The 13,361-nt window shown below is 37.4% G+C and overlaps 1 protein-coding gene across 1 annotated transcript in view; it reads left to right on the forward strand.

Annotated features, from left to right (window-relative positions):
- The window catches only part of dlgap4a (discs, large (Drosophila) homolog-associated protein 4a), an 86,103-nt gene that overhangs the window by 61,785 nt on the left and 10,957 nt on the right, over nucleotides 1–13,361 (forward strand). The window contains exons 2-5 of the mRNA XM_055046210.1: nucleotides 2,225–3,467; nucleotides 3,756–3,991; nucleotides 5,558–5,705; nucleotides 8,726–8,945. Coding sequence (XP_054902185.1) covers nucleotides 2,289–3,467; nucleotides 3,756–3,991; nucleotides 5,558–5,705; nucleotides 8,726–8,945 — 1,783 coding nt within the window. The 5' untranslated portion in view covers nucleotides 2,225–2,288. The remainder of the gene's footprint in view (nucleotides 1–2,224; nucleotides 3,468–3,755; nucleotides 3,992–5,557; nucleotides 5,706–8,725; nucleotides 8,946–13,361) is intronic.

A 13,361-nucleotide genomic window follows, 5' to 3' on the forward strand; every position in this document is an offset into this window, starting at 1 on the left:
TCATTTGGGCAAGTAGCTAATTATGTAGCAATTTTATAGCTTATTCAAATCAATATACATCTTGTCCTATACAGTTTGAAAGGAATGCTCTCTTGTTTTTCTTACTTTGAAGAATCTATTAATAAAATATCTACCTTTGTGTCACATGTTTGTGTCTGAGGGGAAAGGGAAGTCATATAAAGATCCTAGATACTCATGTCAAGTTAAATCCATAAGAAATGTCACTAATTAGACCAGAAAGAGTGAAAAGTTTCTGTAGGATGGAAATTGAAGGCATGATGGCTGCCAGGCCTCTCCAAAAGCCCTCCATCATTTCCTGAAGCTTCCTATATATTTTGTGTCTCTTGTTACTGAAAATAGCTGTAAATCTTCCTTCTTCCACAGAAACAAATACTCAGACTAGTGTTGCTGTCTGTATGACCTGATAATGCTCATCTGTGTTGTGTTCAATGATTGAAAACATATTGACTTTTTTAGTGATCGTATGGCGCAATTATGAAGCAGAGCAAATCACATGTGAAAATTATATGATTCAAGTTCTGGCCTATTTGTCAGTGTCTCTCCAATTTTAGGATTTTTACCTCCTTTTTTAACCATAGATGCCACTAAAAATATGAGGGTAATGTGTGGTGACAGAAAATAATTCAGGATTTAGATAAATTACTCTATTCAGCCAGAAAACAGTGCATACTTTTCCCAGTAATTAAAGCAGAATATTTTTTTTATTTTGTATCTAAGTTCTCCTGTTTTATTCTCTTGGTATTAAAGGAAATAACCAAAATATTGTAAATGCCGCAGTAAGTGGTTTTAGGAGGCTGCCAAAGACACAAAATAAGATTTGTGGAAATGAGGGTCCAATTCCCTGGAACAAATAGCAACTCTTAAATATTAATCTCAGTTACATGTATGAGTCACAAAAAAGTTCTGTGCATTGTCAGTGTTATACCTCAATGCTATACATCACCTTGATGTTTAATAAAGAGATTCTGGTTGTCTAGTTGGACCAATTTATATCATAAACAGAGAAAGCTGTGCGCTAGCTGAGAATAATAACTCCTGTTTTCTCTCTTATGTGATTAGTGGCAGAATAAAGCAGATTGTGACTGAAAGCAAAGAAATTTAAGCATGCATCACTCGGGTGACAAGAGAGAAATGGTGCATCGGAATAGTTTAAACATTTATTACAACTATATTTAACATACATTTGTGATTTGTATGTAATATGAGATCTTTGTGAGGTCTAATTTTTCCAGAAGAACCTTTTTCTTTATTAACAAAATGAATGTGCAGTACAGGCAAAGGTCTTGATAAAATTATTGGAAAAAGATATGCTGATTTTTTATAGTAAAAACCCCCCATAAATCTTTAATTCTAGATATTCAAATGAAATTCTGAGGCTGTAAGGATAAAATGAGCTTCATGAGGAAATTGCATATTATCCTGCTTATTATGAAACTGTAGTTTTAGTTCTTTTGTGGTATTTCAGATACATGTTTTAATCCCTAATATTTCTGATATTTTTTTACAATTTAGGTTTTTTTTTTGTTGTTGTTGAATAGACCTTACTAAGGGACTTGGAAGGTGTAAGTCTCTTTTTTGGCCTCCAGAACTGGGGGCAATAATACATCTCTTTTTTATTTAAAGTTCATGAAAAGCTTAACATTGAACAACTCTTGATTTTAGCATTAGCTCTTGAAGTTCAATAAATTTAACAGAATAGCCAAAGACAGAGGAAATCCATATAAGCTGTATTGCATATTAATATAGATTTTCTAATTGTTAGTCTTTTTGGCTGAAGTATAAATGTTTTTTCTTAAACTATTTTTTTATGTAACTTCTGCTATTGCCCCACCTGCTGGTTAGTTTTATTAAAACAACTGACTGCACTATTTGCTGAAACTTGATTAAGAGTAAATGGGCTTTGTAAGCTGTAAAAAGCCCTGTGCTGCAGAGATTATAAATTACTTCCTTAGTTTTTTACCCTATTTAATTTTCTAAAAATTAAAAACTTCTAATTGGATTCTCAATCATTTAAGCTTTAGGAGTAAAATTTTTTCTCCAGTTCAAAGATTGTAAATAAGTGACTCTTCAATTGTTGTTCATGCATAATTAATTAGAAAAAGAACAGATGCTTTGCTAATATAGCTCAGTACAAGTGTAATACTAAGCAATATTTTCAGTCCATTTAATAATTTCTTTTGCTTTCCATTTCTCCTAATTGCAGGTGAAGCCCATCATTGGACCCAGACTGATTGGAGACATGTTCTGAGCTCGACATCTTGGCCACCATGAAAGGGTTAGGAGCCAGCCGCAGTCGCCACCTGTCTGACTCGTGTGAACCAGCGGGGTGTGCTCAGAAGCCTCTGTGCCCCCTGACATCTGATCCTCACAGCTCCTTTCTGTTGAGTCCTACAATAAACCACTATGGCACTTTGGACCCACATCTCCATCACTACACTCCCACCAGCCCCACTTCTTTGACCCCTGACTGTCTGCTGCCTTTCAGCCAGGTTCCCAATAGCAGCACCTTCCCTCGTTTGCATTTTACCCCCCACGCTGACCAGCTCGACTGCCCCCAGAGCTGTATCCCTGGCGGGGGAGTTGGGCAGGGTGGCAGGGCCGCTGCTCTGTCCACCTCGTTGTCAATGGGTATGGGACTGGGTCTGGGTTTGACTGGTGCTCCCATGATCACCAGCGGATCTGCCACTATATCCTCTGCAGCAGCAGCTAAGATGAACCGTTTGCCCTCAAGTCTTTTGGATCAGCTTGAGAGGCACCTGCCCCTGCAGCGAGATGGTTTCAGCACTCTACAGTTTCACAGAGGACGTATGTCTAAGCAGCGCAGCGAGAGCCCCGGTCGGATCCGCCACATCATGCACTCTGTGCAAAAATTGTTCGCCAAATCCCAGTCTTTAGAGAACTCGGGGATGAAAGGCAGCCTAAATTCAACAGGAGGTGGTGAGGAAGGTGGCAGACCAAGCCGCAGGAGTAAGAGTAAAGACAGGGCTAAGACTGAGGGATCAAAACAGAGACCAAGACCTAGTACATTAGGCCTTTGGGGCTCAGATGACGCTCTGGACACTGACACTACCAAAGCTGGCACTATTGCTGTAGGTTACCGCAACCCACTGAGTATGATGACTCTTGGCAGAGCGGTGTCAGATAGCCAGACTGCTCTCAGACATATTCCACAGGGCTATAACACAATTTCTGCACATTCTCTTAAAACCTCAAAAAGCAGCAGCGACCTCAAGTTCCTGGCATGCCCTGCGATGCAGGTCGGAGCCAAGGAAGAGGAGCCAAGACACAGGGGGAGCAAGGATGACATGGCGGTGAAAAGGGGCACCTGGTCCACGCTCACTCTGAACCAGGCCAGGCAAGTGTTGCAGAAAGGCTCCGCTACTGTCAACAGGACTCTACTTAAGACAAAGTCATGTCACCAGGACCTGGCACAACAGTTTCTACAGGTAGGAGTTTTCCAACTTACTGAGAAATTATACACCTTACTCCCTAAATCTTTCCATGTTTAGTCCAGTTACAGCTACAAACCTCAATTCTCTAGTAAGTTCATTGTTCATAATGTTTTGTTGAAATTTTTGAAACAATTTGCAGATTTCAGCTACATATCCTTTATAAGTAACATTTATTCACTTGCAGAAAATTGGAGATGAATGTTGCTAACACTATTAAGAAAAAAAAGAGTGAAGTTTACACTTAGCTAAAATGAGGAAAACACAAAAGTATTTGTTATACAGGTTCCTCTGGAGGACTGGACTGGAAATTTGGGTCATGAAAGAACCAAGGGAACGGAGATCCCATGTAGAAGGATGCGCAGCGGCAGCTATGTTAAAGCAATGGGAGACCCAGAAGACAGCGAGGAATCTGAGGGAAGCCCCAAACCTTCTCCGAAATCAGCAGCACGTCGCCAGAGCTACCTGAAGGCCACCCAGTCATCCCTGAGTGAACAGCAGCCACCACCACCACCTCGCAAGTGAGCAACTTTAAATAAGTCACACTGAAATTCTGGCTTTGGCTACCATGCTTATCATTTTCCTTTTGTCTATGTTTTTTCTTTAAACATAATTTACCAGAAAATTATTTTAACATTGTTTCCTCAAAGGTAAACAGCAGGTGGCAGCATCCCTTCACAAACAACCATCCCATTGTACAACCACTGTGTTTATGAAAACGAGTTACAGACGCTGTGCATAAAGGTGGAGCTGCGATTTAATTAGAGCATATGGGAACAGACATATAGCATCGTTCTGTAATTGGTGCAAAAAGCAACAGGAGGTGAATTTTTGCCGTGTGCTCTACTCCTACACCCACATGGACAGGTCTCGCTGCTACGCTCTCATGCGGGAGGATTTTCTGTGGTCTTCTTTGCAGAGTGCATGCTCTATGCAGCATCTGAGGTCAGTGTGATCCACAGGCAGGCAGTGTGGCGTTCCTTTCACCTTCACCTGCCCTCCCTCTACTACCCACCACCTGTTTCTTGCCCTCACTTGCCTAATATTTTGTCCTTAGTGCCTCAGTAGAGGGCCAAAAGTGTCACAGTGTAATAAATAAATATTGAAACGTAATCATGTAAAACAAGCATCTATTTATATAAAAAGACATACAAACAACCTTTTATGAGACTTTTTTGACAGATTTTCTTATGTTTAACCTTTTTAATCGTGTCAGGTTGCATGATACGACCATCCAGTATAAACTGATTACCTAAATGTTTGTTAAATAACTATTTTTAAAAAAGAAATATTATATAAGATGAACATAAATTGAAAAAACTATTACTTAAATGTATAATAATCTAAGTATGAATAAAAAAACGCATTCAAACCAAAACTATCTTCATTACTTTGCGATTAATTTATTATTTTAACTGTAAAAAAAAACAAAAACATTTTCAAATATATATTTATAATTTGAAACTAATTTTAAAATATAAATAACATTCATTTGAAAATATAAATAGAAAATTTACGTTTAAATAATTCTTATGCATTTCATTTATCTATTTTGTTCAGGTGTTTTTTGAGTGCTGTCTATGTTTTGTAAATGTCTTTATTTTTTGTTTTATTGTGGCATTTTTGGCCCTTGATGCCCCAGTACCATCTTTCACCTTGCAGGTACCCTGAGCCACATGTTTGCACTTGACTTTTAAACTTGCTTCCTCAAGATCTTGATGTAAAAACATGGAAATTAGCTTCATGCAAATCCCTTCAGCATGTGCTGTTGCTTACTGCACACATTGCCGCTAACAGCACCAACCAGCCTTGTAAGCCAGAACAGAGGAAATTGATTTCCAAGCCAATGAAAAAGACTATTTAACAAACCTTTTTTTTTTGACAGATTTGCTAATAAATTGCTGTTTCCTCTGTGCTGCTTTTTACATGCTAAAACATATCACCATCCACACATTTCAGCAGTATTTAACCTTTCAACACCACAGGGAATTTTTTTAAGACTGATTTAAAATATCAATTAAACACAACCTACATTTATTCCACTCTCAGACTCACTAGAGGCTAATAATCAAATTCCCAACCCACAGCTCCCTGCCGTCCCTCAAAGAGCTGCCTACTAATCGGAGCCTTGATAACTTGGACTGCCTGGTTAGCCCTGTGGAGGCTCCTCCTCGCTACAGGAACAGTGACTTCAGCCAATGCTCCGGCACACTGGGCAGAGGCATGGGCACTCAGGTAGGTCTTCAATCTGAATAAATGTGTTGCACACTCTTTTATTTGGGATTATTATTTCTTTCCTTACTGCCTACTCAACAGGTAAGATGTCTGTGTGTAATTATTTTAACATTGCCAAATTTACTTTAGTTAAAATGAGTGCTGACATATGCAGTCTCTTGCAAAAATATTCAGGCCCATAGAATGTGGTGGTATCAGTATCTGATACTAATATTGTTGTTGGCAGACATCCAATTTGTACCTGTATTCTGTATATTGCATATATTATTCTTTCGACACCATGAAAAACTGACATCACTGAAAATTGCATTTCTGTTTCAGTTAAATATCCCACCGTCCTTCATCACCCTCTGTCCCAAAACACATACTCAAACAGCAAAAAAATTAAAATAAATGACTTCTTAATATCAGACAAATACCAATTGTTTAATATATCAATATTAATGTTAATGCCGACATATTGTGCGTACCTAGTGGTAGAAAACTAACAATGAACATCTCTCTGAAAACACTATCCCATTAGACATGGTGTTGACACCAATCTGTGGAGTGTATTTTTTTTTTTTCTTCCTCAGAAGAGACCTGGCAGATTGGTTGGAGATTATGGAAAAATCAACAGTGGTACAGCTTGTAGTAGAACTTGCTAGTGGCTGCAAACACATGAGACTAATTAAAGGTTCACTTTTCAGAAGGACATCATAACACACATACAGCCATAGCTACAACACAATGGTAGAGATTGTAGCATATTCATGTGTCACAATGGCCCACTCCAAGTATAGGTTGAAATCAAATTGAGAATATGTGACAACGGTTGAAAATTAATGTTGGTAGACTGTCCATACATCTTCACTATTGAAATTTTGCAAAGAAAAACTGTTGCAAAAGAAGTGTATCAGCAACGGCAACATAAAGTGATTCTACAAAGTGTTGACTTAGGAGGGTGGGTGGAAGTACAAGCCACACTTTTCAGATTCAAAATGTAAAACCTCAAGTCATATATCTTTCACTTAAAATGTTTGCAATACTTTCTGTTGTTCTAGTGCATAAAAGATAAAAATTTTACAAGATTGTAATGTGACAAAATGCACAAGCATTCAAGATGTATGACTATTGTTTCAGTTAAACATTAGTCTTCATACAACCAATAGTTTTTGAATATGCCCAGTAATAAAAGTGCTCAAAGAACATTTGCAGATTGCTAAAATATATTACGTGGAAAACTGTACAACTTCATCCAGAATTGGGCTTGAATGCTGAACCACCTATGATCAGTTGAAGCAAAAATAAAACTGCAGAGAAGCAAAGATGTTGCTATATTTGGACATGTTTTGCATAAACCAGGCAATGATTGAAAGAATCAGGTTATCCTGAGATGAAGGTAAAATTCGTCATACTGTGTTATTCTTTTATATACATCTGAATAAATGTGAAGTAAAATGTTATTAGGGATTTTGTTATCCCCCCTCCAAAAAATCCTACAAGTTATTTATTTATGTTGCTGAAATTCACTGCATACACAAAAGGATATTTTTAAAGCATTAGCATAGCCAGATATCTCAACTTCTTCTCACAAGAAAAGAAAAGCTATTTTTAGGAGATCATAAAATGGTAAGGTTATTTTCTATTTAACCTTACCAAAAAACAAAAGGACTATTTTTCTATTAGAGAGTATTTAAAGTGGAGTTTTATTCAAGGTGATAAGCAGATGTCTTTCCTCACATAGATAAATCTCATCATGTCATTCATTTTGCACACCTCCAGATTAGCTGGCTAGTTTTAGGAAAGCCAATAAATACTAAAGCAGACTTATCCCTTCGTAAGAAACTCTAATATAAAAATGTCACTGTGTTTCATACTAGTATGTTACTAACTTTTAAACCATTGCCACTTTGAATTGGAGGTTACTGTTTTTTCCTCACTTTTTTTATTTTACAGAGAATCTAAAGATTATTTATTTGGAGAGAGAAAGCAGGTGCCAATGCATCAACATTTATCTTTCTGTTTAAAACATACAGAGAACAGAACATGTAAAGCATTTCTGGTCCGAGTAGCTCACTTATAAAAGTAAGACAGTGTAAAAATCAACAACACAGTGTTTACCAAAACCATTATGATTATTTTAGTATCTTTACAATGCTTTGCTTTTTTATTTATTTATTTGTTTTTTATATATATATAAAACTGCTATTTTGCCTGGAAATCCTTAACTTGTTTCATTCTCACTATGTATTTGACATAGGAAGGAAATCACTGCAGCACCACTTTCTGCCTTCATTTCCTTTGGAAATAATACTCAAAATCTCTGCAAATAACCATCCAATCCAAATGTGCGGACAGTTTAAAGGCTAAAATAAAATTAATTCCATTCACACTAAATGGTAATTTTGAAATAGAAGATATTTTAGGAAGCAGAAGCCTTACTTGGTCTTGGTGCCCTTAAGGCTAGCTATTAGCTTCAGGCTCAGCTTACTAATTAAACATTCTAAGAGAATTATTTACTGCCACTAAAATGTTAACTGATTATAACCTTCTAACAAAGCCTCTTTTTAAAAAAGTCTGCACTATTCTGTTACATTTTAAATCTGTGACAGTTTAAATTACATAATGCAGACTAATGCAAGATTACCCTAAATACTAACGGTTAGAAATAGGAAATAGTTGAAACACTATGTTATTTTTATAATATTTTCCTTCTCCTTCGGTTCTATTTTAAACTCAGATTTATTTTTTGTCCTCAGTGTGGGTGACTCAAGTTGTACTCTCAGAATCACTCATTTATTTCACTCACACACAATTATATCTAGCACAAATAGTGAACTTTAAAAACAAATATTAAGATTTTTCAGCAAAATGTAAAGATTCTGCTTCACCTGTGTTTAACTTATGTGAAAACCTTTTTTTCAGCAACTTATCTTTATGTTAGATTGGAACACCCGCATGTGAGCAGAAATCCGCCTATGTATGGTTGTTAGTTTGCCCTCTGCCCTCAGTGCATCAGCGTGCACACGTTCTTTCAGGTATTCGCTCAGGGCTGTGGACACTCGTTACCATACTGTGAGGGGGAATCAAAGGCAGTCGAGGCTCTGGATCTGCCTGCTCCCACGTGCTTCCGTTCTCGCAGTCACAGTTACCTGCGGGCAATCCAGGCGGGCTGTTCCCAGGATGAAGACACGGCTTCTGTGGACTCAGAGACACCACCGCCCACCGCTGTAGGCTACAGCTACAGCTCCAACACAAGTGAGTACCACTTGGAGGAGGACCTTTAAGTGCAATATTCCTGTGTTTAAAAAAGCAGGCTTCTTGTGTGTGATACCATTTGCCAATTTACATACATGCACAATGCAAATTCTTTAAAAAAGAATGAAGAACTTAATTTGTATTAAGCTGAAAGATAGAATCAGGGTTCAACTTCTTTATATAATAAAGCTTACAGTAAAAGAATGTGAAAAGCTGCACTGTATCCGAAGTCAATATTATTTTTCTGCATTCTCAGTTATGCTCTCAGTTATGACATCTATTTATTTATTTATATACTAATCAGATGGTGAAGTACCACCATCTGAGTGGTACCTCACAGCTTTGATATAAGATCACGACTGAATCATCATGGCCCTTTACCAAGGCTAACTAATACAACACCTTCTGAAAGTCTACTAGCCTTATGAAAATTTGCTTGTTGACGTCAATTGAGAATTATACCAACTAGGAGCAGCAGTGTTTGAAGATGACAACTTCACCCTATGAATCACATCAAGCTGTATGGCAAGAATGAGCATTACATGGACAAACTGGCTCACCAAGCTGCAACATTCACCTTGGACACTGAAACATCAATTCTAGTTGGTCAAATGTTATCTAAGGCAAGTAAGATGATTATAATAGGAGGGGCTGAATGACTAGAATTAAACATACCAGCTGTTCAAGATCCCACAGATGAATAGACACAGAGGTGGACCTGCAAGAAATTCAGCATGTAAGGCAGATCCTAAAAAACTACCTGAAAGGACACACACACACACACACGCACACACACTCACACACCCACACGCACACACACACACCCTGTCAGTCATCAGACCCTGTTAAAATAACATCCTGACCAAAACGAGATCAAATCCACCTCTACCAAGACAAGGAAGCTGTTCATCATGCATAGAGGGTTTCATTCATCAACGTCCAGGTATCACACCTACATACTAAGTGGAAGAAGGAAACTAACCAGTGAGAACAGAAATATGATCCTGATGTGGAACCCTATATGAAAGATGACCAGGATGAAACATCATGCATATTATTGTCATGATATTAAGATAGTGTAACAGAAATATTTATTTAAATATTTCTGATTTTATTTATACTCAAATAATAAATGTTGAAAAATATTTTTACGTTTTTCAGTTTGTGGATTCCTGAGTTTTTTTCACAATTCATCTTTTGGAACGACTCCCATGTTTATATGTTTATATATTTTTGAAACAATACAACAGAAATGGCTCAAATCAAGAGTTGCTTTGTTGTCCGTAGCCTAGATCCGAGGTTGTTTTTCTTGCGTCTAGACTGGACTCAGTTCCCGCGGCGTCGCTCTCGAAATGCAACGCACCTACCCTTAACAAGCTCACACACAACGTAACGCTGACGCGTAAGCCAATCACCTTCATCTTCGATAACCTCGAGCTTCGCCTCTATCCAATCGTTGTCGGACATCAGCCACCAACAGCGTGGACTCCAATCGTCGGCGTTAAGGGCGTGCACCACAAATCTTTTCTTTACGCCGTCGTTGTGTATCCAACAGCGGGGCACCGTCTACCGTCTGTCTGCTGCTGATGAATGAACAGAAAATAAGGATTTCAGAGCTACCAACAGAACAGTAAGGTTTTATGTAATTTATCCCTACTAACCGTTTCTGTTTTGACTGTTACTTGTTGTCGACTGTCTAGCAACAGCAAGCTAACCCTGAGCTAACGTTTATGGTGTTGGTAGCTAGCTACTGTGGATGAAGAAAGCGGTTAGGATTAGAAGAACTAGGCTCGTTTGTGTGCGGCAGGCGAGGCTGAGAGGTAGTAATGTGCCTGCTAATGCCAAGAGTAATGGCAGTGAGACTAAAAGCCTTCTCTTTGTGGTTCCCATGCCCGTATCATATCACATAATGCCTCGGGCCATTACACCGTTAAATGCCCGGTGAGGGTAGCACGCTGCGGCGAGCATCTCTCGGCTAACAGTGGAAGCTAACCGGTGGAGTTATCGTGTGAACTGTCCGGGTATGAACACGGCAGTCATCCAGGAAAATCAATAATCAATTCGTTTATTATAGCAGACACACTGCACTGTTTGAGGAAATGAATTATCTTTATTCAAAGCTGTTCAATTACGACCGAACTATCATCGAAAGTAACGGGGAAAAAATCCGGAATAACAGGAAACAGCTTTAGTTTTTTTTTTTTTTTTTTACTGGATATTCGTTTCATTCCAGCTTTTTCCACTTTGAGTTAAAAATAGATTTTAGGTTAAGTAAATCGCCTTTTCCGATACGTTTGGTGTAATTATATGACAGTGATGTTTCCAATGAAACGATGGAAGCCACTGTTACATTTTGCTGTATTCATCAGTTTATCTCTGTTCAAAGTCCAAACGGCATTGCACTTCATTTTATTTCCATTAAGCAAGTAACGTTTTGTTTTAGACTCCTTGGGGGTTTATAATCAAAAGTAGACATAAGTATTTACTAATTTCACATTGTTTCTCATTTTGAGTGAGTAGATGTAGTGACGAATTTGAGAATAAACATTTAAAGAGTTCAATTCAACTGCTGACACCAGTTGAGTGACTTTGTGTTTGTGATAAAGATTCACTGATTATGCTTTCCAAGGCCTGTACCAATTATTTTCTTTTGAAGTCTGTACTATGGTACATTTTCTGATGTTGATTATCTCCCCTCCCCTAAATACTATAACATTTAAGAGAATTAAAAACTATACATATATATCTATGTTCTCTGACACAGGTAGTAGGTTTGGGTTTTTAGATTTGACTCATTTTATTGATAGAAGGGAAACTTTCTCACAAACTTTCAAGCTGAAATTGTCAGATTCTGGTCTCTGGCTGATCGATTTGTTCATCTATTGTTTAGAGATGTGTGCCATTTTTATTTAGCAGCTCCATTCAAGTCAGTTTATAGGAACAATCGTTAATTCATCTGATTACTGTATTGCAATTTAGCTTTTCAGACTTTTCAGAGGGCTTTTAAGGACAATCGCCTTAAACAAGCTGGTTTGTGCATCAAAACTCCACATCCACACTGAAACAAAATTATTTTACATTTGCAGATGGGCTAAAAGTACTTGAGATGTAACAAGGCTGCTGTATGTCATGAAATCAGGTTTGAAGCTTCGTCGTGGTTACAGGGCGTGCTCATGTTAATCCAGAGCCTGCCTGTATATTACCATGGATAGACTGTGAGTCATCCTCCACAGTTTTACACCCTCTTCCTCCCAGACTCATTGATGAGGTAATCTCAAAACTGAATGGGCAAACCAACTGTAGTTTCAGCTGCAGATGTCTTAGTGATGAGCATCATGCCATTAGCCAGGCACAGAAGGAGTCATCCTTTTCCAGCACTAATGGCATGTACAAGAATTCCAGGCAGCCTGTTCTTTTCACATCCAAATATAGCATTTAGCTGAGATGCAAACATTTATTGAATTAAGAAACAAATGTCATAGTTGCAATAACAGAAGGCATGAGATCATGTATGATACATTCTTAATAAATTAATATAAGACAAAACATAGACATGGACTGTTTTGTCATGTTCTTCAGTTGTGATTCATTCACTGTTCTGCTGAACCACTGCGGTTTTATATTTGTGAAACTTCAATAACACTTTCACAAATATGCACAACGTCCTATAAGTCTTTTTCATTATGAAAATGACACAGTCTCATGTTAACGAAAAATTCAAATCAAATCTGTATAAAGTTGTCTTAATTGTTGTCATTAAGAAAAGCACCAGACTGCTAATTAAAAAATATTGAGTTCAAAGTTAATTTTGTACATATTAATTTTTGGATTTGACATATAAACAAGAAAACAGAATAAATTCAGTAATGTGTGGAATGCTATTGATTTGCTGTCTTCAATAGAAAACACAAGTACCTTGTCTAAATTGTCACAGAAAGTTGATTTATGATGCAGGCTATTTGAAGCAAAATAAACATTAAAAGAAGAAGTGAAATGTGTTTAAATACTATAGATGTGTTATAAAGTCTTTGTCTGCCTTTCTCATAGGTGTATTAACTTTACCATTATAATCATGTGTCACTGAGCTGAGGCTTTTCTCAAGTTAAAAAATGAAAGTTATGCATGACTGTAACGCTTTATTCAAGACAGCTGGGAAAAGCATTGATGTGTAACTTTGTGCCATCAAAGGCCTTTTTGCCTGTATTCAATTATTTGATCCTGACCAGTAATTTGAATGCAGTGAAGCATATTTCAGTGTACCTTTTGTTCCATGTCTTCACCATGACTATGTTTTCATCAGACTTTTTATCTGTTCTGGTTGTTTAAGATCATTTTAGAGCCAAAAGCCTTTGAAAATATTTTATTTCTAAAGCAAACTTCTGCAGTTAACAAGTCAGACAATGCTAAAATATATTT

The sequence above is a fragment of the Poeciliopsis prolifica genome, unplaced genomic scaffold (genome assembly GCF_027474105.1).
Source record: "Poeciliopsis prolifica strain line A6 unplaced genomic scaffold, Auburn_PproV2 SCAFFOLD023, whole genome shotgun sequence".
Classification (NCBI taxonomy): Eukaryota; Metazoa; Chordata; class Actinopteri; order Cyprinodontiformes; family Poeciliidae; genus Poeciliopsis; species Poeciliopsis prolifica.